Genomic DNA, 25688 nt, shown 5'->3' on the forward strand with positions numbered 1-25688 from the left:
AATGACTAAAAAGCATCAAATTTGAAGTTATGGAATGGCCTAGTCAAAATCCAGACTTAATACCAATGAGCATTTAGTTTTTTCAGCATTTTGTATGGTGATATATGTTAGTCTTTATCCCTTCCTACAGTATGGTGTCCCATATTAAACAGCTCACTGACATGTTTGATCAATATACTGTCTGTGACTGCGCAAAATGATCACACTCTTATTTTTGTCACAACCTGTGAAAATAGCTATTTTTTAAAGATTTTTCCTGAAGGTGTTGATAGCATTTTTGAACCGTGGAGGACATTTCTGAACCTTTTGGTATTTGGTGACACTTCAAATACAGAGTCTCAGCTGGAAAAATCATTATGGATATTGCAGCTATTATGTTACCAGATTTCTTCCAAAAAGGATGTATTCAGTCAAGCAGTTTTATGGTATAAGCCTGTTGCAGTAAAGTGTTACTGGGCTATAATAATAACAACTCTCACCTCATAAATATAATATGTTCGATATATTCCACACAAAGACTAACCTACTAACATTTACAGTATAATCTGACATGAATGGCATTTTACCCCCCAAAAAGACTACAAATCTCATTTGACGCTGAGCAAGGTCGTGTGTAACCTCAAGGCTAGTAATGACTTTATCCTTGTGAAGAACGGTGTGACCACTACCTGGCTGGTGACATAGAGTAACTTCACTGCCTTTGTTCTCGATTTCATCCTCCTGCCTCCTCCCCTCGCTGTAACCTCCCCCTCTCCCCTTTCTCCATCCCTTTCTGACTCCCTCTCTTTGGTATGTCTGCGCGTCGAGCCAATGAGTCGGCAGCGGGATTACTTCCGAGCTGAGAGCGGGGGGAACCCTACTCTAAAAGAGGACTAGGGAGTCTGTGGCTCGGGGATGGGGTTATTGGGAGAGTGAATTGGGTTGGTCGGAGTTTCATGCAGGACCGGGGTTCCTGGGCACCCCCCTCCAGGTACAGAAATGCCACCCTCCGCAAGGAAATCGATCAAGGAGCGCGAGCTGTTCTCCCTGACCTCATCCTTACCATGCGCCTCGTAAGTGAATTCATACGGACTTCTTCAGGGCTTTTGTTTTGTTTTACATTCCTTTAGCGATAGTTCATTGGAAAGCTATTGGTCGGTGATGCTTTGCCCACAATGCATGCTTGTCCATAATAGGCGAAACAGCAAACTACTGATACATTCCGGTATTCATACTCTCGCAGCGAACCAAATCTAACAGTGCTGTGCCATATGATGAGATGTTTGTTTAGATTTGATTTAGAGTCCTTGTTGCTACAGCCGATGCCAACGTGCTCATACTTTGGGAAAATAAGAGTCAGACGCAAATTCTTTCCTTCAATTAAATAGCTATATTGCTCCCATTCACACTGACCACAAACTGTAGACTGGAGAGAAAATAATGCAACGGCACTGTTGACATTCACGCACATCGGCAGTTAAGAAAGTTTATTCTAATGGTTTTTGTTAATCTTATATTTTTGGGTTCAGAATTATTTTATTTCCATTCTAATAGAAGTAAGCTGACAAGTTTAAAATAAATTTAGATTTAATCACATCGACAAATAATACCGAATAGATCCACAAAGCTCATACATTATTTAACTTTACCATTTAGATGCCGTAGGCATAAATTAGCGTGGCCTTACTGAAATAATAAATAGCTAACTCAGTAAAACGGAGGGGAATCCTTGTGTTCTTAAAACATAATGTTAAAGCCTACACTGCACTGCGAGCACATTGAAAACACTCAACTTCAATGTGAAACAATTTATGTTGAAAAGGTCATAAACGGGGGCGGCAGGTAGCCTAGTGGTTAGAGCGTTGGGCCAGTAACCGAAAGGTTGCTAGATCGAATAACAAATTCTTATTTACAATGACAGACTATATACAGTGGGTTAACTGCTTTGTTCAGGGGTAGAAGACATATTTTTACATTGTCAGCTCAGTCTGTCATTGTAAATAAGAATTTGTTATTAACTGACTTGCCTAGTTAAATAAAATAAATAAAAAACAGGTACAAATCTACATGTCAGGCAGTATCTGATGTATAATAAAGTGACCCAAAGTTCAATTTCCAATAGTCAAACCCCTCATAGTGTTGAAGAATATGATTGAAAAACAATCCTGAAATTCAGCCTACAGATAAGAACAAGATGGAGAACTTGTAGGATATCATTACTGTCAAATACAGCTACTGGACCTTACTGCACACAAGGACACAGAATCAACCACTATACATTCTCCTTTTACTGTTACAGATAAGAGCTATATTATAATTCACACAAGTAGCTACTGCTATGTAATCTAATAGTAATATTTTACTCCTACGGAAAGACATTGAACTCCTTCTTTAGGGCTGTGTGTCACGATAAGAAAGGAGATTTTACCACGACTCCCTTCTTAACTGGTCAAGTCTAGATCAGGCAGGTAGGAGTTGAGAAATGTTATTAGAGACGTAAATGTGACTTGGGAAAGCATGCAAGCCTGCAATCCTTCATATAGAACTGGATTCTCAGAACTCCTCACTTCGTTTAGGACCATCTCAGCACTTGCAGGGAGAGCGACCAAAAGTTCAACCCCAAGTAGAAAGTTAAAGGGAGAGAGAGTGCCGGAAAAGGGTCAGTGCATGTCATAATATATCAAGGCTATGTGCTTGTGTGAATGTATGCTAATGTCCATGCATGGTCATGTCTGAGTGTACGTGTAGTGCCTTAAGTAGTATATGGGAGAATCTAATGTACTGTAAACGCCTGTGGGAATGTATGCTAATGTCCACGCCTGTGGGAATGTATGCTAATGTACATGCATGATCATGTCTGAGTGTACGTGTAGTGCCTTAAGTAGTATATGGGAGAATCTAATGTACTGTAAACGCCTGTGGGAATGTATGCTAATGTACATGCATGATCATGTCTGAGTGTACGTGTAGTGCCTTAAGTAGTATATGGGAGAATGTAATGTACTGTAAACGCCTGTGGGAATGTAAACTACTGGTCAAAAGTTTGGGGTCACTTAGAAATGTCCTTGTTTTTGAAAGAAAAGCACATTTTTGGCCCATTAAAATAACATCAAATACAGTGTAGAAATACAGTGTCGACATGTTTAATGTTGTAGATTACTATCGTATCTGGAAATGGCAGATTGTTTTTACGGAATATTTTATTTTATTTTATTTATTTCACCTTTATTTAACCAGGTAGGTTAGTTGAGAACAAGTTCTCATTTGCAACTGTGACCTGGCCAAGATAAAGCATAGCAGTGTGAACAGACAACACAGAGTTACACATGGAGTAAACAATTAACAAGTCAATAACACAGTATAAAAACAAGGGGAGTCTATATACAATGTGTGCAAAAGGCATGAGGAGGTAGGTGAATAATTACAATATTGCAGATTAACACTGGAGTGATAAATGATCAGATGGTCATGTACAGGTAGAGATATTGGTGTGCAAAAGAGCAGAAAAGTAAATAAATAAAAACTGTGGGGATGAGGAAGGTGAAAATGGGTGGGCTATTTACCAATAGATTATGTACAGCTGCAGCGATCGGTTAGCTGCTCAGATAGCTGATGTTTGAAGTTGGTGAGGGAGATAAAAGTCTCCAACTTCAGCGATTTTTGCAATTCGTTCCAGTCACAGGCAGCAGAGTACTGGAACGAAAGGCGGCCGAATGAGGTGTTGGCTTGAGGGATGATCAGTGAGATACACCTGCTGGAGCGTGTGCTACGGATGGGTGTTGCCATCGTGACCAGTGAACTGAGATAAGGCGGAGCTTTACCTAGCATGGCCTTGTAGATGACCTGGAGCCAGTGGGTCTGGCGACGAATATGTAGCGAGGGCCAGCCGACTAGAGCATACAAGTCGCAGTGGTGGGTAGTATAAGGTGCTTTAGTGACAAAACGGATGGCACTGTGATAAACTGCATCCAGTTTGCTGAAGCAATTTTGTAGATGACATCGCCGAAGTCGAGGATCGGTAGGATAGTCAGTTTTACTAGGGTAAGCTTGGCAGCGTGAGTGAGTATCTATCTACATAGGCGTACCGAGGCCCATTATCAGCAACCATCCCTCCTGTGTTCCAATGGCACGTTGTGTTGCTAATCCAAGTATATCATTTTAAAAGGCTAATTGATCATTATAAAACCCTTTTGCAATTATGTTAGCACAGCTGAAAACCTTTGTCCTGATTAAAGAAGCAATAAAACTGGCCTTCTTTACACTAGTTGAGTATCTGGAGCATCAGCCTTTGTGAGTTCGATTACAGGTTCAAAATGGCCAGAATTTGTTTCACTTCCTTCTGAAACTCGTCAGTCTATTCTTGTTCTGAGAAATGAAGGCTATTCCATGCGAGAAATTGCCAAGAACCTGAAGATCTCGTACAATGCTGTGTACTTCTCCCTTCATAGAACAGGGCAAACTGTCTCTAACCAGAATAGAAAGAGGAGTAGGAGGCCCCGGTGCACAACTGAGCAAGAGGACAAGTACATTAGAGTGTCTAGTTTGAGAAACAACCACCTTACAAGTCCTCAATTGGCAGCTTCATTAAATAGTACACGCAAAACACCAGTCTCAATGTCAACAGTGAAGAGCGACTACGGGATGCTGGCCTTCTAGGCAGAGTTCCTCTGTCCAGTGTCTGTGCTCTTTTGCCTGTCTTAATCTTTTCTTTTTATTGGCCAGTCTGAGATATGGCTTTTTTCTTTGCAACTCTGCCGAGAAGGCCAGCATCCCGGAGTCTTTGTTTCTGGCCATTTTGAGCATGTAAACGAACCCACAAATGCTGGTGCTCCAGATTCTCAACTAGACTAAAGAAGGACAGTCTTAATACTTATTTTATCAGAACAATAGTTTTCAGCTGTACTAACATGATTGCAAAAGGGTTTTGTAATGATAAATTAGCCTTTTAAAATGATAAACTTGGATTAGCTAACACAATGTTCCATTGGAACATAGGAGTGATGGTTGCTAATAATAGGCCTCTGTACGCCTGTGTAGATATTCCATAAGAAATCAGCCATTTCCAGATACAATAGCCATTCACAACATTAAGTGTCTATACTGTATTTCTGATCAATTTGATTTTAATGGACAAAAAAATATGCTTTTCTTTCAAAAACAAGTGTGTGTGAGGGCACGTGCATGTGTGTGTACTGCGTATGTGTGTCGGCTAGCATGCAGGAGTGTAGCTGTGCAGCAGGCAGGGCAGGTCAGGCTATTTCCTGATGTCTTCATAGCCTGGGAAAACTTGAGATGTTTTGGTGGAAGCCCTTATATTCATTCCTCATGTCCATGGGCTTCCATGGCCTCCTGGTTATTATCTAGCACACTGTAGGCTCCTGCTGCTCCGTTTAATACCTTGGCAATAAGACTGTTATTACTACTCATATCACAATATAAGTATTGTCACATAGGGTGTGTGTGTGTGTGTGTGTGTGTGTGTGTGTGTGTGTGTGTGTGTGTGTGTGTGTGTGTGTGTGTGTGTGTGTGTGTGTGTGTGTGTGTGTGTGTGTGTGTGTGTGTGTGTGTGTGTGTGTGTGTGTGTGTGTGTGTGTGTGTGTGTGTGTGTGTGTGTGTGGAGTCAGACAGAGTAATTGTATCCGAGCCTAGTCCACAGCTAGCGATTTCTTTCCAGGACTCTGTGGCAAAACAATGTGCCTTGGCCCAGAACACACAATTACTCACTAGAGTTTGGCAAACTTCAAGAGCCAGTAAACAAAGGGAATGTGTCACTACTAGTTGAACCTAATAAAAGGAGGAGAAGTGACAAAGAGAGAAAGAGAGAGAGAGAGATGTGAGAGAGATGGAGGGAGGGAGGGAGGGAGGGAGAGAGAGAGAGAGAGAGAGAGAGAGAGAGAGAGAGAGAGAGAGAGAGAGAGAGAGAGAGAGAGAGAGAGAGAGAGAGAGAGAGAGAGAGAGAGAGAGAGAGAGAGAGAGAGAGAGAGAGAGAGAGAGAGAGAGAGAGAGAGATGGGGGGAGCGAGAGGGAGAGAGAGAGATGGGGGGAGCGAGAGAGAGAGAGAGAGAGAGATGGATGGATGGATGGATGGATGGATGGATGGATGGAGGGGGAGGGAGATGTGGAGAGAGTAGTTGTCATTACTGTTACTAGTGTCTGGTAAAATGGAAAATTCATTAGGACATATCCAACCCTGATATCTTATTTCAGCTGAAGGCAGAGACAGGAATGTCTTTGGGGTGAAAGGTCACCAGAATGTTTACTCCGACTTAAGTACAGCAGCTTCCTCCCCTGTAATTACCATGACTTTGGACAGACTTTGATTGCACTCTCTCTCTCCTGGAAGAATTCCAACAATCTACTGTGATATCCTTTCCTATGTCCTATACCCTATGAAAGTCCCATCTACTTCCTGGTTCAAGTCCTGTACTGTTTTTAAACGGGCTTCAAGCTTATATCATCAACTTCATGAAAATGGGGTCTTTTAAGATAGATATAAAATTATATTTGTAGATTAATATACCTTTACCTATCCAGTGCCTTCAGAAAGTATTCATACCCCTTGACTTATTACACATTTTGTTGTGTTGCAGCCTGAATTCAAAATGTATTTAAAAAAAAGATTATCACCCATTTACACACAATAACCCATAACGACAAATAGAAAACATACTTTTAGATTTATTGGCAAATGAATTGGAAATGATATACAAAAATATATAATTTACTTAAGTATTCACATCCCAAAGTCAATACTTTGTAGAAGAAGCTTTGGGAGCAATTACAGCTGTGAGTTGTTCTGTGTAAATCTCTAGGAGTTTTCCACATCTGGATTGTGCAACATTTGCCAATTATTCTTTCAAAAATGATTCAAGCTCTGTCAAACTGGTTGTTGATGTTATGCAGGTGAATGAGGACCCAAAAGCGACTTGGCGAAAACAGAGTCTTTATTCCAGTAAAGGAAATAGGCAATACTCCTGGACAATCAGAGTAGAAAACAAAACATAAAAAACTTAATTCCACTCGTAGTGACGAGGACAGACTGGAGACTCGACCATTAACTGTAGGTTGCCTCGGGAAGGCACCGACCGTAGCAGACTCAGACACCTGCTCACACGCAGCATCTGAGGGAAACAAGACACGACAGGGCGAGACAAAGACACAGCACGGCGAACAATATACAAGGATCCGACAGGACAGAAACGGAAAACAAGGGGAGAAATAGGGACTCAAATCAGAGGGCAAGATAGGGAACAGGTGTGAAAAGACTAGATGATTGAGTAGGAGAATGAGGAACAGCTGGGAGCAGGAACGGAACGATAGAGAGAGGAGAGAGAGGGAGGGGGAGAGAGAGGGATAGAAAAAGGGAACGAACCTAATAAGACCAGCAGGGGGAAACGAACAGAAGGGAAAGCATAATGACAAGACAATATAAGACAAAACATGACAGTACCCCCCCACTCACCGAGCGCCTCCTGGCGCACTCGAGGAGGAACACTGGCGGCAACGGAGGAAATCATAGATCACAAACGGTCCAGCACGTCCCGAGAAAGAACCCAACTCCTCTCCTCAGGACCGTAACGGAAAACGATAAAAAGGGAAACTAGGGTACTACTCTAAAAAAAAAATGAGACACGGGTAGAGAACTGAAAGCTTTAGAGCAAACAGGACCAAACAGGCCAGGAGAGTAACAACTAGGGACAGACTGAGACACAGCGAGGGCAGGAACAAGAACAGGAGAGATGCGGTGGCAGGGAACAGACTGAGACCCAGCAAGACCAGGAGCAGAAGCAGAAAAAAAATTACCAGACTTATTCTGCGCGCAGTCCGAACACGCAGCCACGAAACGGCGCATGTCACGCTCCTGAGTAGGCCACCAAAACCGCTGGCGAATAGAAGCAAGCGTACCCCGAACGCCGGGGTGGCCAGCTAACTTGGCAGAGTGCGCCCACTGAAGAACAGCCAGACGAGTAGAGACAGGAACGAAAAGAAGGTTACTAGGACAAGCGTGCGGCGACGGAGTGTGAGTGAGTGCTTGCTTAACCTGTCTCTCAATTCCCCAGACAGTCAACCCGACAACACGCCCAACAGGAAGGATCCCCTCGGGATCGGTAGAAGCCACAGAAGAACTAAAGAGACGGGATAAAGCATGAGGCTTGGTGTTCTTAGTACCCGGGCAATAAGAAATAACGAACTCGAAACGAGCGAAAAACAACGCCCAACGAGCATGACGCGCATTCAGTCGTTTGGCAGAACGGATGTACTCAAGGTTCCTTTGGTCAGTCCAAACGACAAAAGGAACGGTCGCCCCCTCCAACCACTGTCGCCATTTGCCTAGGGCTAAACGGATGGCGAGCAGTTCACGGTTAGCCACATCATAGTTACGTTCCGACGGTGACATGCGATGAGAAAAATATGCGCAAGGGTGGACCCCATCGTCAGTATCGGAGCGCTGGGACAGAATGGCTCCCACGCCCACCCCCGACGCGTCAACCTCGACAATAAACTGTTTAGTGACGTCAGGTGCAACAAGGATAGGAGCGGATGCAAAACGCTTCTTGAGGAGATCAGAACAACAATCATACGACCGGTGAGGAGGAAGGGAGTTGGTTCTGGACCGACTGAAGACCGTGCGCAGACCATGATATTCCTCCGGCACTCCTGTCAAATCACCAGGTTCCTCCTGTGAAGAGGGAGCAGAACAAACAGGAGGAATAGCAGACATTAAACACTTCACATGACAAGAAACGGTCCAGGAAAGGATAGAATTACTAGACCAATCAAAAGAAGGATTATGACACACTAGCCAGGGATGACCCAAAACAACAGGTGTAAAAGGTGAACAAAAAATCAAAAAAGAAATGGTCTCACTATGGTTACCAGATACAGTGAGGGTTAAAGGTAGGGTTTCACATAATATACTGGGGAGAGGACTACCATCCAAGGCGAACATGACCGTGGGCTCCCCTAACTGTCTGAGAGGAATGTCATGTTCCCGAGCCCAGGCTTCGTCCATAAAACAGCCCTCCGCCCCAGAGTCTATTAATGCACTGCAGGAAGCTGCCGATCCGGTCCAGCGTAGATGGACCGGTAAGGTAGTACAGGTACTTGACGGAGAGGACCGTCTAGTAGCGCTTATCAGTCGCCCTCCGCTTACTGATGAGCTCTGGCCTTTAACTGGACATGAAATGACAAAATGACCAGCGGAACCGCAATAGAGACAGAGGCGGTTGGTGATTCTCCGTTCCCTCTCCTTAGTCGAAATGCGAATACCCCCAGCTGCATGGGCTCAACACCTGAGTCAGTGGGGAAAGATGGTAGTGTCGGAGAGAGGGGAGACACAGTTAACGCGAGCTCTCTTCTATGAGCTCGGTGACGAAGATCTACCCGTCGTTCAATGCGAATAGCGAGTTCAATCAAAGAATCCACGCTGGATGGAACCTCCCGAGAGAGAATCTCATCCTTAACCTTAGCGTGGAGTCCCTCCAGAAAACGAGCGAGCAACGCCTGCTCGTTCCAGTTACTGGAGGCAGCAAGAGTGCGAAACTCTATAGAGTAATCCGTTATGGATCGATTACCTTGACATAGGGAAGACAGGGACCAGGAAGCTTCTTTCCCAAAAACTGAACGATCAAAAACCCTTATCATCTCCTCTTTAAAGTTCAGATAATCGTTAGTACACTCAGCGCTTGCCTCCCAGATAGCTGTGCCCCACTGCCGAGCCCGACCAGTAAGGAGTGATATGACGTAGGCAATCCGAGCTCTCTCTCTTGAGTATGTGTTGGGTTGGAGAGAGAACACTATATCACACTGGGTGAGAAAGGAGCGGCACTCAGTGGGCTGCCCAGAGTAACATGGTGGGTTATTAACCCTAGGTTCCGGAGACTCGGAAGACCAGGAAGTAGCTGGTGGCACGAGACGAAGACTCTGATACTGTCCTGAGAGGTCGGAGACCTGAGCGGCCAGGGTCTCAACGGCATGCCGAGCAGCAGACAATTCCTGCTCGTGTCTGCCGAGCATCGCTCCCTGGAACTCGAGAGTAGAGTAGAGAGAATCCATAGTCGCTGGATCCATTCTTGGTCGGATCCTTCTGTTATGCAGGTGAATGAGGACCCAAAAGCGACTTGGCGAAAACAGAGTCTTTATTCCAGTAAAGGAAATAGGCAATACTCCTGGACAATCAGAGCAGAAAACAAAACATAAAAAACTTAATTCCACTCGTAGTGACGAGGACAGACTGGAGACTCGACCATTAACTGTAGGTTGCCTCGGGAAGGCACCGACCGTAGCAGACTCAGACACCTGCTCACACGCAGCATCTGAGGGAAACAAGACACGACAGGGCGAGACAAAGACACAGCATGGCGAACAATATACAAGGATCCGACAGGACAGAAACGGAAAACAAGGGGATAAATAGGGACTCAAATCAGAGGGCAAGATAGGGAACAGGTGTGAAAAGACTAGATGATTGAGTAGGAGAATGAGGAACAGCTAGGAGCAGGAACGGAACGATAGAGAGAGGAGAGAGAGGGAGGGGGAGAGAGAGGGATAGAAAAAGGGAACGAACCTAATAAGACCAGCAGGGGGAAACGAACAGAAGGGAAAGCATAATGACAAGACAATATAAGACAAAACATGACAGTTGATCATTGCTAGACAAACATTTTTCGGTCTTGCCATAGATTTTCAAGTTGGTTTAACCTCTTAGGCCGACCCACACCGCATTCGGTCGCGTAATCATAGCCTCAAGCTCATTACCATAACGCAACGTTAGCGATTTCTAAAAATCGCAAATGAAATGAAATAAATATGCCTGTTCTCAAGCTTATCCTTTTCTTAACAATCCTGTCGTCTCAGATTTTCAAAATATGCTTTAGAACCAGAGAAAATCAATAATTTGTGTAAGAGTGGTGATAGCTAGCTTAGCATTTAGCGTTAGCATTTAGCACGCAACATATTTACAAAAACCAGCAAAGGGATCAAATAAAATAATTTACCTTTGAAGAACTTCAGATGTTTCAATGAGGAGACTCTCAGTTACATAGCAGATGTCCAGTTTTTCCTGAAAGATGCTTGTGTAGGACACAACGTTCCGTTTTGTTACTATGCATTTGGCTACCGAAACTAACCGAAAATTCAGTCACCTACACGTCGAACTTTTTTCCGAATTAACTCCATAATATCGACTGAAACATGGAAAACGTTGTTTGAATCAATCCTCAAGGTGTTTTGTCATATATCTCTTCATTGAAATGCCATTCCTGGAAGCCTGCATTGTTCTCAGATTCGGATGGAAAAATACTGGTAGGTGACTTTTTGCGCACCAATTTCCACACAGACACCGTGCGGGACCCCTGGTAAATGTAGTCTCTTATGGTCAATCTTCCAATGATATGCCTACAAATACGTCACAATGCTGCAGACACCTTGGGGAAACGATAGGAAGTGTCCGTTCATTCCTGTCGCATTCACAGCCATATAAGGCGATCATGGAAAACGTGCCATCAGAAATCCTGTTGATTTCCTGGTCGCTCAAACATCTTGGTTTTGCCTGTAGGTTTTGTTCTAAGGCACTCACAGTGAAAATCTTTGCAGTTCTGGAAACGTCAGAGTGTCTTCTTTCCAAAACTATCAATTCCAAGCATAGTCGAGCATCTTTTCGTGACAAAATATTGCGCTAAAAACGGGCACGTCTTTTTATCCAAAAATGAAATACTGCCCCTAGAGTCTTAAGGGGTTAAGTCAAAACTGTAACTCGGTCACTGTCTTCACTGTCTTCTTGGTAAGCAGCTCCAGTGTAGATTTGACCTTGTGTTTTAGGTTATTGTCCTGATGAAAGTTCATTCAGTTCCCAGTGTCTGGTGGAAAGCAGACTGAACCAGGTTTTCCTCAAGGATTTTTCCTGTGCTTAGCTCCATTCTGTTTCTTTTTTATCCTGAAAATTTTCCCAGTTGTTAAACATTGTAAACATACCCATAACATGATGTAGCCAACACTACACTTGAAAATATGCAGAGTGGTACTCAGTCATTGGTTTATTGGATTTGCCCCAAACGTAACACTTTGTTTTCAGGACAGAAAAGTGAGTTGCTTTGCCACATTTCTTGCAATATTACTTTAGTGCCTTGTTGCAAACCAGATGCATGTTTTGGAATATTTTTTATTCGGCACAGGCTTCCTTTTTTTCACTCTGTCAATTAGGTTAGTATTGTGGAGTAACTACAGTGTTGTTGATCCATCCTCAGTTTTCTCCTGTCACAGCCATTAAACTTTGTAACTGTTTTAAAGTCACCAATGTTACTATAGTGAAATCCCTGAAGAGTTTCCTTCCTCTCCGGCAACTGAGTTAGGAAGGGGACCTGTATCTTTGTTGTGACTGGGTGTATTCAAACAGCATCCAAAGTGTAATGAATAACTTCACCATGCTCAAAGGGATATTCCATGCCTGCTCATTTGTATTTTTCTCCCATCTACCAATAGGTGCTCTTCTTTGCGAGGTGTTGGAAAACCTCCCTGGTCTTTGTGGTTGAATCTCTGTTTGAAATTCACTGCTCAATTTAGAAACCTTACAGATAATTGTATGTGTGTGGTACAGAAATGAGGTAGTTGTTCAAAAATCATGTCCATCTCACTTATTATGTGACTTCTTAAGCACATTTTTACTCCTGAACGTATTTAGGCTTGCCATAGTAAAATAGTTTAATAATTATTGACTCAAGACATTTTCGCTCTATATTTTAAATTAATTTGTAAAAAATTCTCAAAACCTAATACCATTTTGACAGGGGCTCCCGAGTGGTGCAGCGGTCTAAGGCACTGCAGTGCTAGAGGCATCACTACAGATCCTGGTTAGATCCTGGGCGGTATCACAACCGGCCGTGATTAGGAGTACCATAGGGCGGTGTACAATTGGCCCAGCATCGTCCAGGGTAGGCCGTCATTGTAAATAAGAATTTGTTCTTAACTGACTTGCCTGTTTAAATAAATAAAATACCAATTATGGGGTGTTGTGTAGGCCAGTGACAAAGAAATATACATTTAATCCATTTCAAAATCAGGTTATAACACAACACAATGTGTAAAAGGTAAAACAACCAGCTCTTTCATAGGGTTTCACTCCATTATTCATTAACGTTAACGTCATCCCTATTCTGATTGTGTCGTAGGGGAATTATCCATGCACAGGGGAAAGTACACTCACAAAACAGATCAAACGCCAACCAGATTCCCAGACAAACGCAAACCATGTTTGTAGCACAACCACTGGATTAGCATGGACATATTTAGTCAGTGACACAATGCACAAGCAATGTGCAACAGAGCTCAATGTAAAACCACTACAAACAGGGAGGATGGTGTGTAATAGTATACTAAGGGCAAATGTTATATGATGCGCCTAGCAACTACTTTCCCTGGTATTTTCATGTTTGTCTCGCTTGCCTTTCCTCCATTTGTGACACGGGCCAATCAGAGTTTTCCCAATAACTGCTTCCAGGGGGGGAACTGAACTAGAGGATAATGGGTCATATGTGTTGTTTAGTAATGGTGGTGGCATGCCTGTTTGAGTCAATCAGCTAGCTTCACAGTGACATCATCATCCCATGTCTTGATGATGACCCATCAGTGATGGCTGGCTGCCTCTGGTGCTGTGTGCGTCATGCTTCAACCCCGCGGTGGCCAGACTAATGTACTACACTGACAAACAGCTGGGGGTGACTGAGTGACAGTGTAGCGGCAGCATGCACTTATGGACTGTGCTCAGCACACACACACACACACACACACACACACACACACACACACACACACACACACACACACACACACACACACACACACACACACACACACACACACACACACACACACACACACACACACACACACACACACACACACACACACACACACACACAAAGATGTACCACACATACAACATGTGTGCATGCGCGCGCACACACACACTCAGTAGCAGGTGGATGTGTGAGAGAGAAGATAGGAAACATGAGAAGCCGGAGAGATAGGAAACAAGGAAAGGAGGGAGAGAGGGAGGGAGAGAGAGAGAGGGAGAGGGAGGGGGAGATAGAGAGTGAGGGAGGTAGAACTGCTGCTGTCTGTCTGGACATAATTCAGGTGCGAAGGCAGATGTGTTTTTATTAAGACAAGGTCAGTCTGTTGTTCCAGATGTCTCTAATGTAGTTGTAACACACACAGAAACATACACAGAAGTGAAAACATTGTAAAGAGCTTGTGTGAATCACTGTTCCACTCTGCTGTTGGATTGTCTTGTAAATCATTGACATTCTCGCTTCCTTCTCACACACAACATGTGCACACAAACACATGCGCTGCAGTCACCATATTCATGGCCTCTAAGCCTCAAGAAAAAACATCCAACAATACAGACATAATTTCTGTAGTCTCGCATGGATCAGTATTCATTTTAATACAAATGTTTCATGGTTATGGTTTTAAAATGTGATTTTAAAAGGAAGTTACAGCTTTAGAATGAGATTAGAACTGAGTTAAAGACACATAATATCCCCGAGATTCTCTAAATGAGTTTATAGCCATAGAATCAGTCCTGTTGTCAGTAGTATTTCTGTGTCTGACGCTACAGACTCTAATGTGGTTCCTGTGGTTGACCCCCCCTTCCCCCTGCAGGTGGCTAGAGGTACTGCTGTGTAGCCCCATACGCTATCTATGGATGGTCCTCATGGCCCTCACTGTGCTCTGTGTGGCCATCCAGATCCTAGGAGTCGTCTGGCAGTCCAGGTGAGTCTGGTGCTACTGTACTTACATATGCTGGATCTCTATTTGATCACCCTGTTGCAGGAGAACTTTCCTGCAATGCAGGAAATGTAAAACCTGTAGTATAATTGAGGTTTAAAAATGCTTCTGAAGTTTGTTATTTCCATTTCTAATTTTTAACTTGATTTTCCCTTCAGAAAAATGTATCAACCCCTACAAAAATCCATTAATTATAATCCGCTTAATTATTCACATCCTGTTGCTACAGGATAGTTTTTCTGCTGTGGAAAACGAGCTCAAATTAAGATCCTACATCAGATATTCACGCTACCTGGAGTGATATTACTGGCAGTGAAACCAGAGAGGAAGAGGTAAAGCGGGAGGATGTGTATTTTTTTGTATGGAGGACTATGAGAGAATGTCGAATTACTTGAGGCTTATTTGATTGAATAGAAGTTTTGCAATGTATATTCTGTTACAAATGTGCTGATATAAGTGGATGCACATGGAATTCCGGCAACTTTGAGAAAAACGACTGTGGTTCACATGCGTATCTGCCCTCTCATTGACTACAATGGTCCTACCTGATCGCGTCTGGCTTCAATCATTGAGGACATGTACTGTATTTCCATTGTTAGACTGGTTACTCGGCTATCTTGTTAAAATAATAGATTATCTTTGGTGAAACTAATACTCTTTTACATTCCACTTCTCTGTTCCGGATAATTGTTTTGTTTTGAAACAGGCTGACAGTGATTGGCTAACTGTAGTCTAACACTCTGTTTGGTTTCAGGAACGATAAGATGTTGAGCAAGAAGCTCCTGAATGTGCGGTTTACCATTGAGATCCAGGGAACGCTCCCAACTGAGCAGAGGGACTGGGAAAACTTGCGCTCTTCGCATGCCCCTGTCGTAGAAGAGGAAGTGAGGTCACAGGAGGAAGGAGCTCCTAAACAATCGGCCAAAGAGAACCAGAAGATAGCAGAACATCAAGATGGCAGAGATGAGCCAGGAGTGGAGAGGAGACTCCAGGTGCATCACCAACATATAAAGCTCTCAAACACTTTCAATAAGTTCAAAGACTCCAGGAAAGAGGAAAGGGGTAAAGTTTTAGCAGTAAAGGCAGCCCTGCCCAAAGTCACGTTGGGTGATGATGAGTTGCATTTGGGGGTTCCCGGGTCTGTGGTTCTCCAGCTGGGCCACCCAGCTATCAGAGCGGTATCTACCCTGTCTCACAAACCATTCCAGGTCCCCTTAACCAATCAGCTGAAGAGTAGAAACAGCCTTGCTCCTCTAGGCACCAACTCTGTAGTTGCCAGGGTGATAAGCGAAGTGAAACCGGGGATTGCCACCTCCACCTGTCGGCCGAAGAACCACATCGTCTTTCTTAAGACGCACAAAACGGCCAGCAGCACCATCTTGAACATCTTGTATCGCTATGGCGACAGCCGCAATCTGACCTTCGCCCTTCCGCTGAACATGCACAGCCAGCTGTTCTATCCCTTCTTCTTCGCCTCACACTTTGTGGAGGGAGTTAGGAGCCGCAGTGTCAAAAAGTTCCACATCATGTGCAACCACATGAGGTTCAGACCACCAGAGGTGAGTTCTATCATCATAGCACAGGAGGTTGGTGGCAGCTTAATTGGGGAGCATAATGGCTGGAGCGGAATTCGTGGAATGGTATCAGAACATTCCATTTGCTCCATTCCGGCCATTATTATGAGCCGTCCTCCCCTCAGCAGCCTCCACTGCATCACAGATAATATCGAGGTTCAGACTAACACAAGTTGAATTTCACTACTATCTTTTTCCCAGACAAAATACGATTTTTTAAACCAATAATTGTTAAATGGTAACTAAGGCATCACTAACACATTTTGTTCTTGTTGTTTTGGTATTTTCCTGTTGTGTCTTAGGTGAGGAAGGTGATGCCCCAGGACACATTCTACTTCTCCATCCTGAAGAACCCTGTTGCCATGATGGAGTCCATCTTCATCTACTACAAGAGCATTCCCGCCTTCCGCAAGGCCCGCAGCCTGGACGACTTCCTCGACAATGGTTGGCGTAGTTACAACACGTCCCTGCCCAACAACCACTACGCCCGTAACATCCTGACCTTTGACTTTGGCTTCGACAACAACATCGGCACAGAGACGCCCGGAGACCTAGAGACACGGGCCGCCACAGCCATTGGCGCCATCGAGGAGGACTTCCACCTTATCCTCATCTCAGAGTACTTTGACGAATCCATGATCCTGCTCAAGCGCGCCCTCTGCTGGTCTCTGGACGACATCGTCTCCTTCAAGTTGAACAGCCGGAGCGAGCGCACACGGAACATGCTCTCCCCGCACACCGCTGACAAGATCAGAGCCTGGAACGCCCTTGACTGGCGGCTCTACCTGCACTTTAATGCCACCTTCTGGCGACGCGTGGACACTACTGTGGGGCGTGAGGAGATGAGGCGGGAGGTGACTCGGCTGCAGGAGCAACGTGCCAAACTAGCCAAAACCTGCCTGAAGGATGGTGGTGCAGTGGACCCGTCGCAGGTACAGGATGCAGGGCTGAAGCCCTTCCAGTATGGAGCGGCCATCATCCAGGGCTACAACCTGAACCCTGGGCTGGACGGGCCCACCAAAACACACTGTCAGAACCTGATCACTCCAGAGCTGCAGTACACAGACACTCTCTACACCAAGCAGTTCCCGGAGCTTGCCACTAGGCAGAGACAGGCCGCCAAACTGGTCGCCTCACAACGTCAGCTTGGTCCAGCCAAGGTCAGCCCAAACAAAGCAGCCATGGCTGGGCCGGTGAGGGTGAGGGAGGCCCGACACAGTAGGACAGTCGAGAGTGGACCGAAACCCTAATGCCCAGAACCAAAATAACCCCTGCCCAACTGTCCTGTCTAAAATCACTGCAGATAGAAGTGACAGAAACATACCTTGAGGTGTGGCTCTTTCAACATAGACTATGGGACTAATGGGTCAATCCAAATCCACAGGAGCTCATCATTGATGCTGAGCACAGGGCTCTTTTTCAGCTGAACAGCCGATGGCTCTGTTTTGTCTGTACAGTGAGGATGTTTCGCTGCACATTATGCTGACTCTGGCTGGCTGCAGTGCATAGGGCCAGTTTGCTGACTTTGGTGGCACTAGGATAAGCTCTAGTGTTTCTATCCAACGATACTGGACCTGTGTGGGTGGAGGGGATGGAGTTGGGGGAGGAAGAGGAAGAGTAGGAAGTAGAGGGAGAGTGCAACTGGGCTGATTGTCCTGCCTTGACTGGTTGGATTGGAAGTAGCATCTCATAAACCCTCTCATCTAATGTCTCCCCTTGCTCTTGTCACACACTGAGGTTTAGAATATGAACCCTTGGGGTGTACTTTAGTTTGAATGACACATACGTGGTCCTATTGATTAAACTGATTGGGGTTGGGTAAGGCCTGTAGTACAGTACCAGTGAAATGTTTGGAGACACCTACTTATTCCAGGGTTTTTCTTTGTTTTTACCACTTTCTATAATGTAGAGTAATAGTGAAGACATCAAAACTATGAAATAACACATATGGAATCATGTAGTCACCAAAAAAGTGTTCTTCAAAGTAGCCACCCTTTGCCTTGACAGCTTTTCACACTCTTGGCATTCCCTCAACCAGATTCATTAGGTAATCACCTGGAATGCATTTCAATTAACAGGTGGGCCTTGTTAAAAGTTAATTTGTGGAATTTCTTTCCTTCTTAATTAATGCGTTTGAGCCAATCAGTTGTGTTGTGGCAAGGTAGACGTGGTATACAGAAGATAGACCTATTTGGTAAAAGACCAAGTCCATATTATGGAAAGAACAGCTCAAATAAGCAAAGATAAACTACAGTCCATCATTTAGACTTGAAGGTCAGTCAATACGGAACATTTTAAGAAATTTGAAAGTTACTTCAAGTGCAGTCACAGTTTATGATGAAACTGGCTCTCATGAGGACCGCCACAGGAAAGGAAGACTAAAAGTTATCTCTGCTGCAAAGGATAAGGTCATTAGAGTTAACTGCACCTCAAGTTGCAGCCCAAATAAATGCTTCAGTGAGTAAGTAACAGACACATCTCAACATCAACTGTTCAGAGGAGACTGCATGGATCAGGCCTTCATGGTCGAATTGCTGCAAAGAAAACTAAAGGACACCAAGAAGAAGAAGAGACATGCTTGGGCCAAGAAACACGAGCAATGGACATTAGACCGGTGGAAATCTGTCTTCTGGTCGGATGAGTGCAAATAATTTTTGGGGGTTCCAACCACCGTGTCTTTGTGAGACGCAGAGTAGGTGAACGTATGATCCCTGCATGTGTGGGACCCACCATGAAGCATGGAGGAGGAGGTGCAATGGTGTGTGGGTGCTTCGCTGGTGAAACTGTCAGTGATTTATTTTGAATTCAAGGCACAATTTACCAGCATGGCTACCACAGAATTTCTACCACAGAATTCTGCATTGATACGCCATCCCATCTGGTTTGCGATTTGTTTTTCAATGGGAAAATTACCCAAAACATACCTCCAGGCTCTGTAAGGGCTATTTGACCAAGGAGAGTGATGGAGTGCTGAATCAGATGATCTGGCTTCCACAATCACCTGACCTCCAAACATTGAGATGGTTTGGGATGTGTGGGACCGCAGAGCGAAGGAAAAGGAGTCACCAAGTGCTCAGCATATGTGGGAACTCCTTCAAGACTGCTGGAAAAGCATTCCTCATGAAGCTGGTTTAGAGAATGCCAAAAGTGTACAAAGAAGTCATCCAAGCAAAGGGTGGCGACTTTGAAGAATCTAAAATTACTACGTGATTCCATATGTGCTATTTCATAGTTTTGTTGTCTTCACTTTTATTATACAATGTAGAAAATAGTACAAATAAAGAGAAACCCTTGAATGAATAAGTGTGTCCAACATTCTGACTGGTAGTGTATCTGTCTGTCTGCTAACACCAAAATACAAACAGTACCTCCACTTTACTACATCTGGTCTCTCATTTAGACAGGAAACATCTCAGGTCTCATTTCTCTGAGTTGATATAAACTTTACTCAGAGAGAAGATGACTCAATTTGGAGGTGAATAAAATACATGATGGTATGTTAAACATGTACTGTATGTGTAGCGGACTGGGTGTAGTGGGTGAGAAGTCAGGCGCAGGAAGCAGAGAGTTCAGGGTAACGCTATATTATATGCACAAAACGGCGAACATAAGCCAACCCCACGAAAGCACAGGGCGCACAACAAAACAAATGCCCCAAACACGGGGACTTAAACTGTCCAGCAAAACCCAATGAAATGGGAAACACATAACCCACAGACGTGCACACACGTTAGACAAAACAATCCCGCACAAAGAGCAGGCGGGCCTACTGGTAAATAAAGCCCGACTAACCAGCCTAAAACACAAACAGGTGAAACCAATAAACAGAAAGGGGAAAAAAGGATCAGTGGCAGCTAGTAGGCCAGTGACGACGACCGCTGATCGCCACCCGAACAGGAAGGGGAGCCACCTTCAGTGGTGACAGTATGTTAAACATCACAGGAGGCTGGTGTGATGAGCTATAGGAGGACAGGCTCATTGTCATTTACATTTGATTTATGTCACACCCTGATCTGTTTCACCTGTCCTTGTGATTGTCTCCACCCCCCTCCAGGTGTCGCCCATCTTCCCTATTATCCCCTGTGTATTTATACCTGTGTTCTCTGTTTGTCTGTTGCCAGTTCATCTTGTTTGTCAAGTCAACAACCAGTGTTTTTGTTCTCTGCTCCTGCTTTTCACAGTTTCTCTTTTTCTCACCCTCCTGGTTTTGACCATTGTCTGTCCTGACTCTGAGCCCACCTGCCTGACCACTCTACCTGCCCCTGACCCTGAGCCCACCTGCCTGACCACTCTACCTGCCCCTGACCCTGAGCCCACCTGCCTGACCACTCTACCTGCCCCTGACCCTGAGCCCACCTGCCTGACCACTCTACCTGCCCCTGACCCTGAGCCTGCCTGCTGACCTGTACCTTTCCGCCACCTCTGGATTGTTTGACCTCTGCCTACCCTGAGCTTGCCTGCCGTCAGGTACCGTTGCCCCACCTCTGGTTTACTGACCCCTGCCTGCCTTGACCTGTCTATTGCCTGCCCCTGTTGGGTTTTACCTTGATTCCTGATAATTTTTTAGGAGCCCCATTAGCCAACGCCAATGGCAACAGATACATTAAAGACAAAATATTTGACAATTTACATGCATTTAAAAACATTAACATGTAGTGTGTGTGCATCTATCAGTTACACATGCTGTATCAGTACATATACAGAACAAGTAGGTCACATGGGGGAGAGGCGTTGTGCTGTGAGGTGTTGCTTTATTTGTTTTTTTGACACCAGGTCTGCTGTTCACTTGCACCATATAAGATAGAAGGGAACTCCATGCACTCATGGCTCTGTATAATACTGTATGTTTCCATGAATTTGTTCTGGACCTGCGGACCGTGAAAAGACCCCTGGTGGCATGTCTGGTGTATAAAGTGTGTGTGTCAGTGACAAATGCCTGGAATGGAATCAATGGAATGGTACCAAACACATCAAACACATGGAAACAAGGTGTTTGACTCTGTTGCATTGATTCAGTTCCAGTCATTAGAAGGATTCTCCTATAGCTCTTCACATCTCAGCCTCTTCTCGTAGACATTTAAGGGAAAGATGTAATAACAGAAATACAATTACAAAATGTTTGACATAAGAGCACATCTCAACTCTTCCGATACCTACCTAAAGATAGCCAGAGCTTGTAATATTCTGTAATAATAGATTTGTACATCAACTCTCATGCAGATAGCAGAAAGTTCCTAGAATTTCCTCATCCTTTCAGGTTAGAAACTGAGAGAGATTCAGTTACTAAAGGTAATTCAGTAACTGAAAGACATTCAGTAGGCCACTGTGGAAAAATATTCACTTACCAAGACGGCGCAAAGGAGCTCTCGATTCTCAGAAATGGGAATCAAATTAAAATGTTAGATTTCTTAGAAGACCAAATGATTAGTCTCTTTAAATTCATGTGTGTTTTTAAATCATACTGCACTTTAGTGTGAATATATATAAATGAGGTGTAAAAAAATGATCGTAAAATGGAAATGTAGATTTTGTATGTAGAGATGATTTTGTGATGTGAGTCCTTATATCACAATACCTGCCTTTTAAAGTTGTCTGATATTTAAGTTTATTTTTCTCATTGTTGTGAGCGATGTTGCCACAGATTTCAAATTGAAATGGTCAAATAAAGGGGTTCTTACTTTTGTGTCTGTTCCCACTTTTGTATGATAAAACAATTGAGTCTGATCAGCAGAACAGAATATAGATTGATCTTGGGTATGAGTTGCTGTATAGTCGGGCTGTAGTTTGCAGATCAGACAACAGGTGGGAGGGAGCCTTGTCCTAATAATTTTCCTCTCAGCTTTGCTCAATGACAAACACAGTCCATTTGGAAAGTATTCAGACCCCTTCCCTTTCTCCACATTTTGTTACATTACAGCCTTATTCTAAAATGGATTAAAAAAAAAATCCACATCAATCTACAATACCCTATAATGAGAAAGCGAAAACAGGTTTTTAGACATTTTAAATACAGAAATACCCAACATTTACATATTCAGAACCTTTGCTATGAGACTTGAAATTGAGCTCAGGTGCATCCTGTTTCTATTGATCATCCTTGAGATGTTTCTACAACTTGATTTGAGTCCACCTGTGCTAAATGTAATTGATTGGACATGATTTGGAAAGGCACACACCTGTCTTTATAAGATCCCACAGGTGGCAGTTCATGTCAGAGCAAAAACCAAGCCATGAGGTCCAAGGAATTGTTGTTAAAGCGAAGAGACAGGATTGTGTCAATGCACAGATCTGGGGATACCAAAACATTTCTGCAGTATTGAAGTACAGATAGATCCCTTGATGAAAACCTGCTCCAGAGTGCTCAGTATCTCTGACTGGGGCGAATGTTCACCTTCCAACTGGACAACGACCCTAAGCACACAGTCAAGACAACTCAGGAGTGGCTTCGAGACAAGTCTCTGAATGTCCTTGAGTGGCCCAGCCAGAGCCTGGACTTGAACCTGATCGAACATCACTGGAGAGACCTGAAAATAGCTGTGCAGCAACGCTCCCCATCAAACCTGACAGAGCTTGAGAGGATCTGCAGAGAAGAAATAGCTGCCAAAGGTGTTTCAACAAAGTACAAAGTAAAGGGTCTGAATACTTATGTAAATGTGATAGTTTCGGGGGGGGGGTGTTGATAAATGTGCAAAAAAAAACTGTTTTTGCTTTGTCATTATTGGGTATTGTGTGTAGATTGATGAGGGAAATTAACTATTTAATCAATGTTATTAAAAAGCTGTAATATAACAAAATGTGGAAAAGGTCAAGGGGTCTGAATACTTTCCAAATGCACTGTACATGATGGAGAATAGTCTCCTGTGCTAAAATACTGTTCTCTCTCTCTCCAATGATGTGTATAAACTCTGGATGACTGACCATTTGTTGTATTGAAGCTATCGCATTGCCATTTCGGTGCTCCTCCTCCATAGTAAAACAGATTTAGTAAGCTATAGAAATGCATTTACTAATGTCTACATTAGTTTAATCCATTAGAGACACCTTAATGCATACATACAACAATATTAAAATGTATTCCTTAAAGTATTTTTTTTGAGAGTACTAATGTCCCCACTACAACAAATAAATACTTAATTATGTGTAATTATGTACTTGAAACATGGAGGACTGCTCCTCCCAGGAAATACCAATATGGCAGCAGATGGCTTCATTGCAAAAGTATTCCAGGGTTTATATGTACATCTCTCTCTCAGCCATCTTTCTCACCAGTTCTTCAAACAATAGTTATATGTCTGAAGTACATCAACAGCTCCACCTAGTGTTCATTATTAGTATGTGCCGAGACCCAATCTGTAAAGGTACTGAATAGAAGACCATTTGTTTATTAAACAGGGTGGCTAACAAACATGAGCATGCATGTGTCAATCTGTGACTTGTTTACACTAGAACATGTATGATGGGTGAACATGTGTTTGTATCTGTGTGTGGTTGTTAGTAGGGTTGTGTGTGCTGTATGTGTGCTTATGCAAATTACTTGAGTAGATTTATAACAGATTTTGTGTGTGTTTGTATGTGTCAGTGTAACCATGCATGGCAGCAGGCAGGCCTAATCACAAAACCTTGTGGTGCAGGAATGGCTTGACAGGACATGTTTAATATTTGCTCATAAATCAAATCTGCTATGAAGGGTAGTGGCTTAAGCAAACAGAAACCCACAAAGCCAACGTCTGGCCTCGCATCTATCACACACCCACAGCAGGGTTTGACAAATAGCCTGTTTGGCATTTAGAGGGAATACATATGTATGTGTGGTCACACCTGAGTGTGCCTGTGAGAAACTGCTGCCAGGCCTTGCTGTCTGGAGGCAGTCATAAAGTAGCCTCCGGGAAGACTGTTCATGACCCTGTTAACTATTTAACCAGTAACGAATGACACTCATTTGGTCGACACTACTGCATGAAACCTTTGACACGGACTGACAAAATGGACCACATTTCCTAAGGCAAGATTGTCAGCTAAATGTGGCCTAATACGTGTTTTAACATTTACATGTTTCATATTTTGTGTTGATTATTGGTTCTCACCGTCTTCTGAGGTGTGTGAGGGTTGTAAAGAAAATGGGGGTGCCCCGGCATCTTGTGAATTTCGGAAGGGGAGGGGTTCCATTTGGCCACAGTCGGCCCTAGATCTGGGGAAAGTTCCCCCGGAGCTATCCTAGCCTTCACCTAGTGCACCACCACTACCTACATCCCCAAGGAAAAGCTTGGTGGCCATTTACAGCAATGATGTTATGTGTAGTAGTGCGTTCAAACCAATTGAATGTTTTTTTTCTTTTCTGGTCGACGAATTTGGTGTCACTTAGGATATGCCAGTACTTAGTCTTAATGAGGCGTTGAGTTTTAATTTCAAGCAGACAAATGGCATCATTGTTTAATCTGGTTCTTTTGAGCCCCTCACAACTTTTATTGCAGCACATGAAACCTGTCTGACAATTTGATAAATACTAAAACATGACCAGTACGGTGGTACTAAAAACGTTTTTTTCTCTCTCATGTTCTTTTTCCTTTTCTAATAGTCTGTTCCTAGAAAGGTATAGAACCTAGTGAACAAAGAGGAAAATCACCATCTACCTGCATGTGTGTGGTTTTACTGCTGGACCGGGATCAGATTTGAAGCTGTTCCAAGATCAGGCTTGGCTGCCTCCTCACATTTGTCCAGCTCTAGTCTGCCCTACTCTGTTCTATTCTATTAACAGCCTGCTAGCCCTGCTCTGCTCCACTCCGTTCTCTTAACAGCCTGCTAGCCCTGCTCTGCTCCACACTGTTCTCTTAATAGCCGGCGAGCCCTGCTCTGCTCCACTCTGTTCTCTTAACAGCCTGCTAGCCCTGCTCTGCTCCACTCTGTTCTCTTAATAGCCTGCTAGCCCTGTGCTATTCCCTCAGTTTCACAACAATCAGACAGCTTCACTCCAAATATCACTCATATCAATGTGAACCAATGTCTCCCTGATACTTTATTCTCTAATGAGTGTGTGTGTCCATCCACAGAGACTTCAGAAGTTTCGCAGTGCACTTCTCGCTGTGCAGTTAGTCTGTAACATGATCACAATCTCTGTTTCTCAAACACTCTTTTTCACCACCTTGGTATTGCAGTGCATCAGACCCATTCACTGTGTGAAGTGCCTCTAGTTTCTAGTGAATGCAGTATAGTTTATCTAGCTGCCGGTTGGTACACAAAGTCATGGTCTCTGTAGGGTTGGACTGCTAAGGATTGATATCAGACAGCTCTCTTAATCTGTGTTTGCTGACCAGGATTACCAGATTAACAAATTCACGCCTCACTGCC

At 43.8% G+C, this 25688-nt stretch overlaps 1 protein-coding gene across 1 annotated transcript; it reads left to right on the forward strand.

Annotated features, from left to right (window-relative positions):
* Positions 1–809: 809 nt before the first annotated feature.
* Positions 810–18272, forward strand: LOC124006086 (galactose-3-O-sulfotransferase 2-like). Its single transcript, XM_046315848.1, has 4 exons — positions 810–1052; positions 14644–14754; positions 15524–16328; positions 16646–18272. Exons 1-4 carry the CDS (start codon positions 979–981, stop codon positions 17591–17593), a joined length of 1938 nt encoding a protein of 645 aa, XP_046171804.1. The 5' UTR covers positions 810–978; the 3' UTR covers positions 17594–18272.
* The last annotated feature ends 7416 nt before the right edge of the window (positions 18273–25688 follow it).

This window comes from Oncorhynchus gorbuscha, linkage group LG19 (assembly GCF_021184085.1).
Source record: "Oncorhynchus gorbuscha isolate QuinsamMale2020 ecotype Even-year linkage group LG19, OgorEven_v1.0, whole genome shotgun sequence".
In the NCBI taxonomy this organism is placed as follows: Eukaryota; Metazoa; Chordata; class Actinopteri; order Salmoniformes; family Salmonidae; genus Oncorhynchus; species Oncorhynchus gorbuscha.

What these genes read in the sequence shown, in the direction of transcription:
- LOC124006086 (XM_046315848.1), top strand. Translation starts at nt 979, where the DNA reads ATGCCACCCTCCGCAAGGAAATCGATCAAGGAGCGCGAGCTGTTCTCC. An exon ending in GGAGTCGTCTGGCAGTCCAG is followed by an intron (nt 14,755 to 15,523) that starts GTGAGTCTGGTG and finishes GTTTGGTTTCAG; the next exon opens with GAACGATAAGATGTTGAGCA. An exon ending in TGAGGTTCAGACCACCAGAG is followed by an intron (nt 16,329 to 16,645) that starts GTGAGTTCTATC and finishes GTTGTGTCTTAG; the next exon opens with GTGAGGAAGGTGATGCCCCA.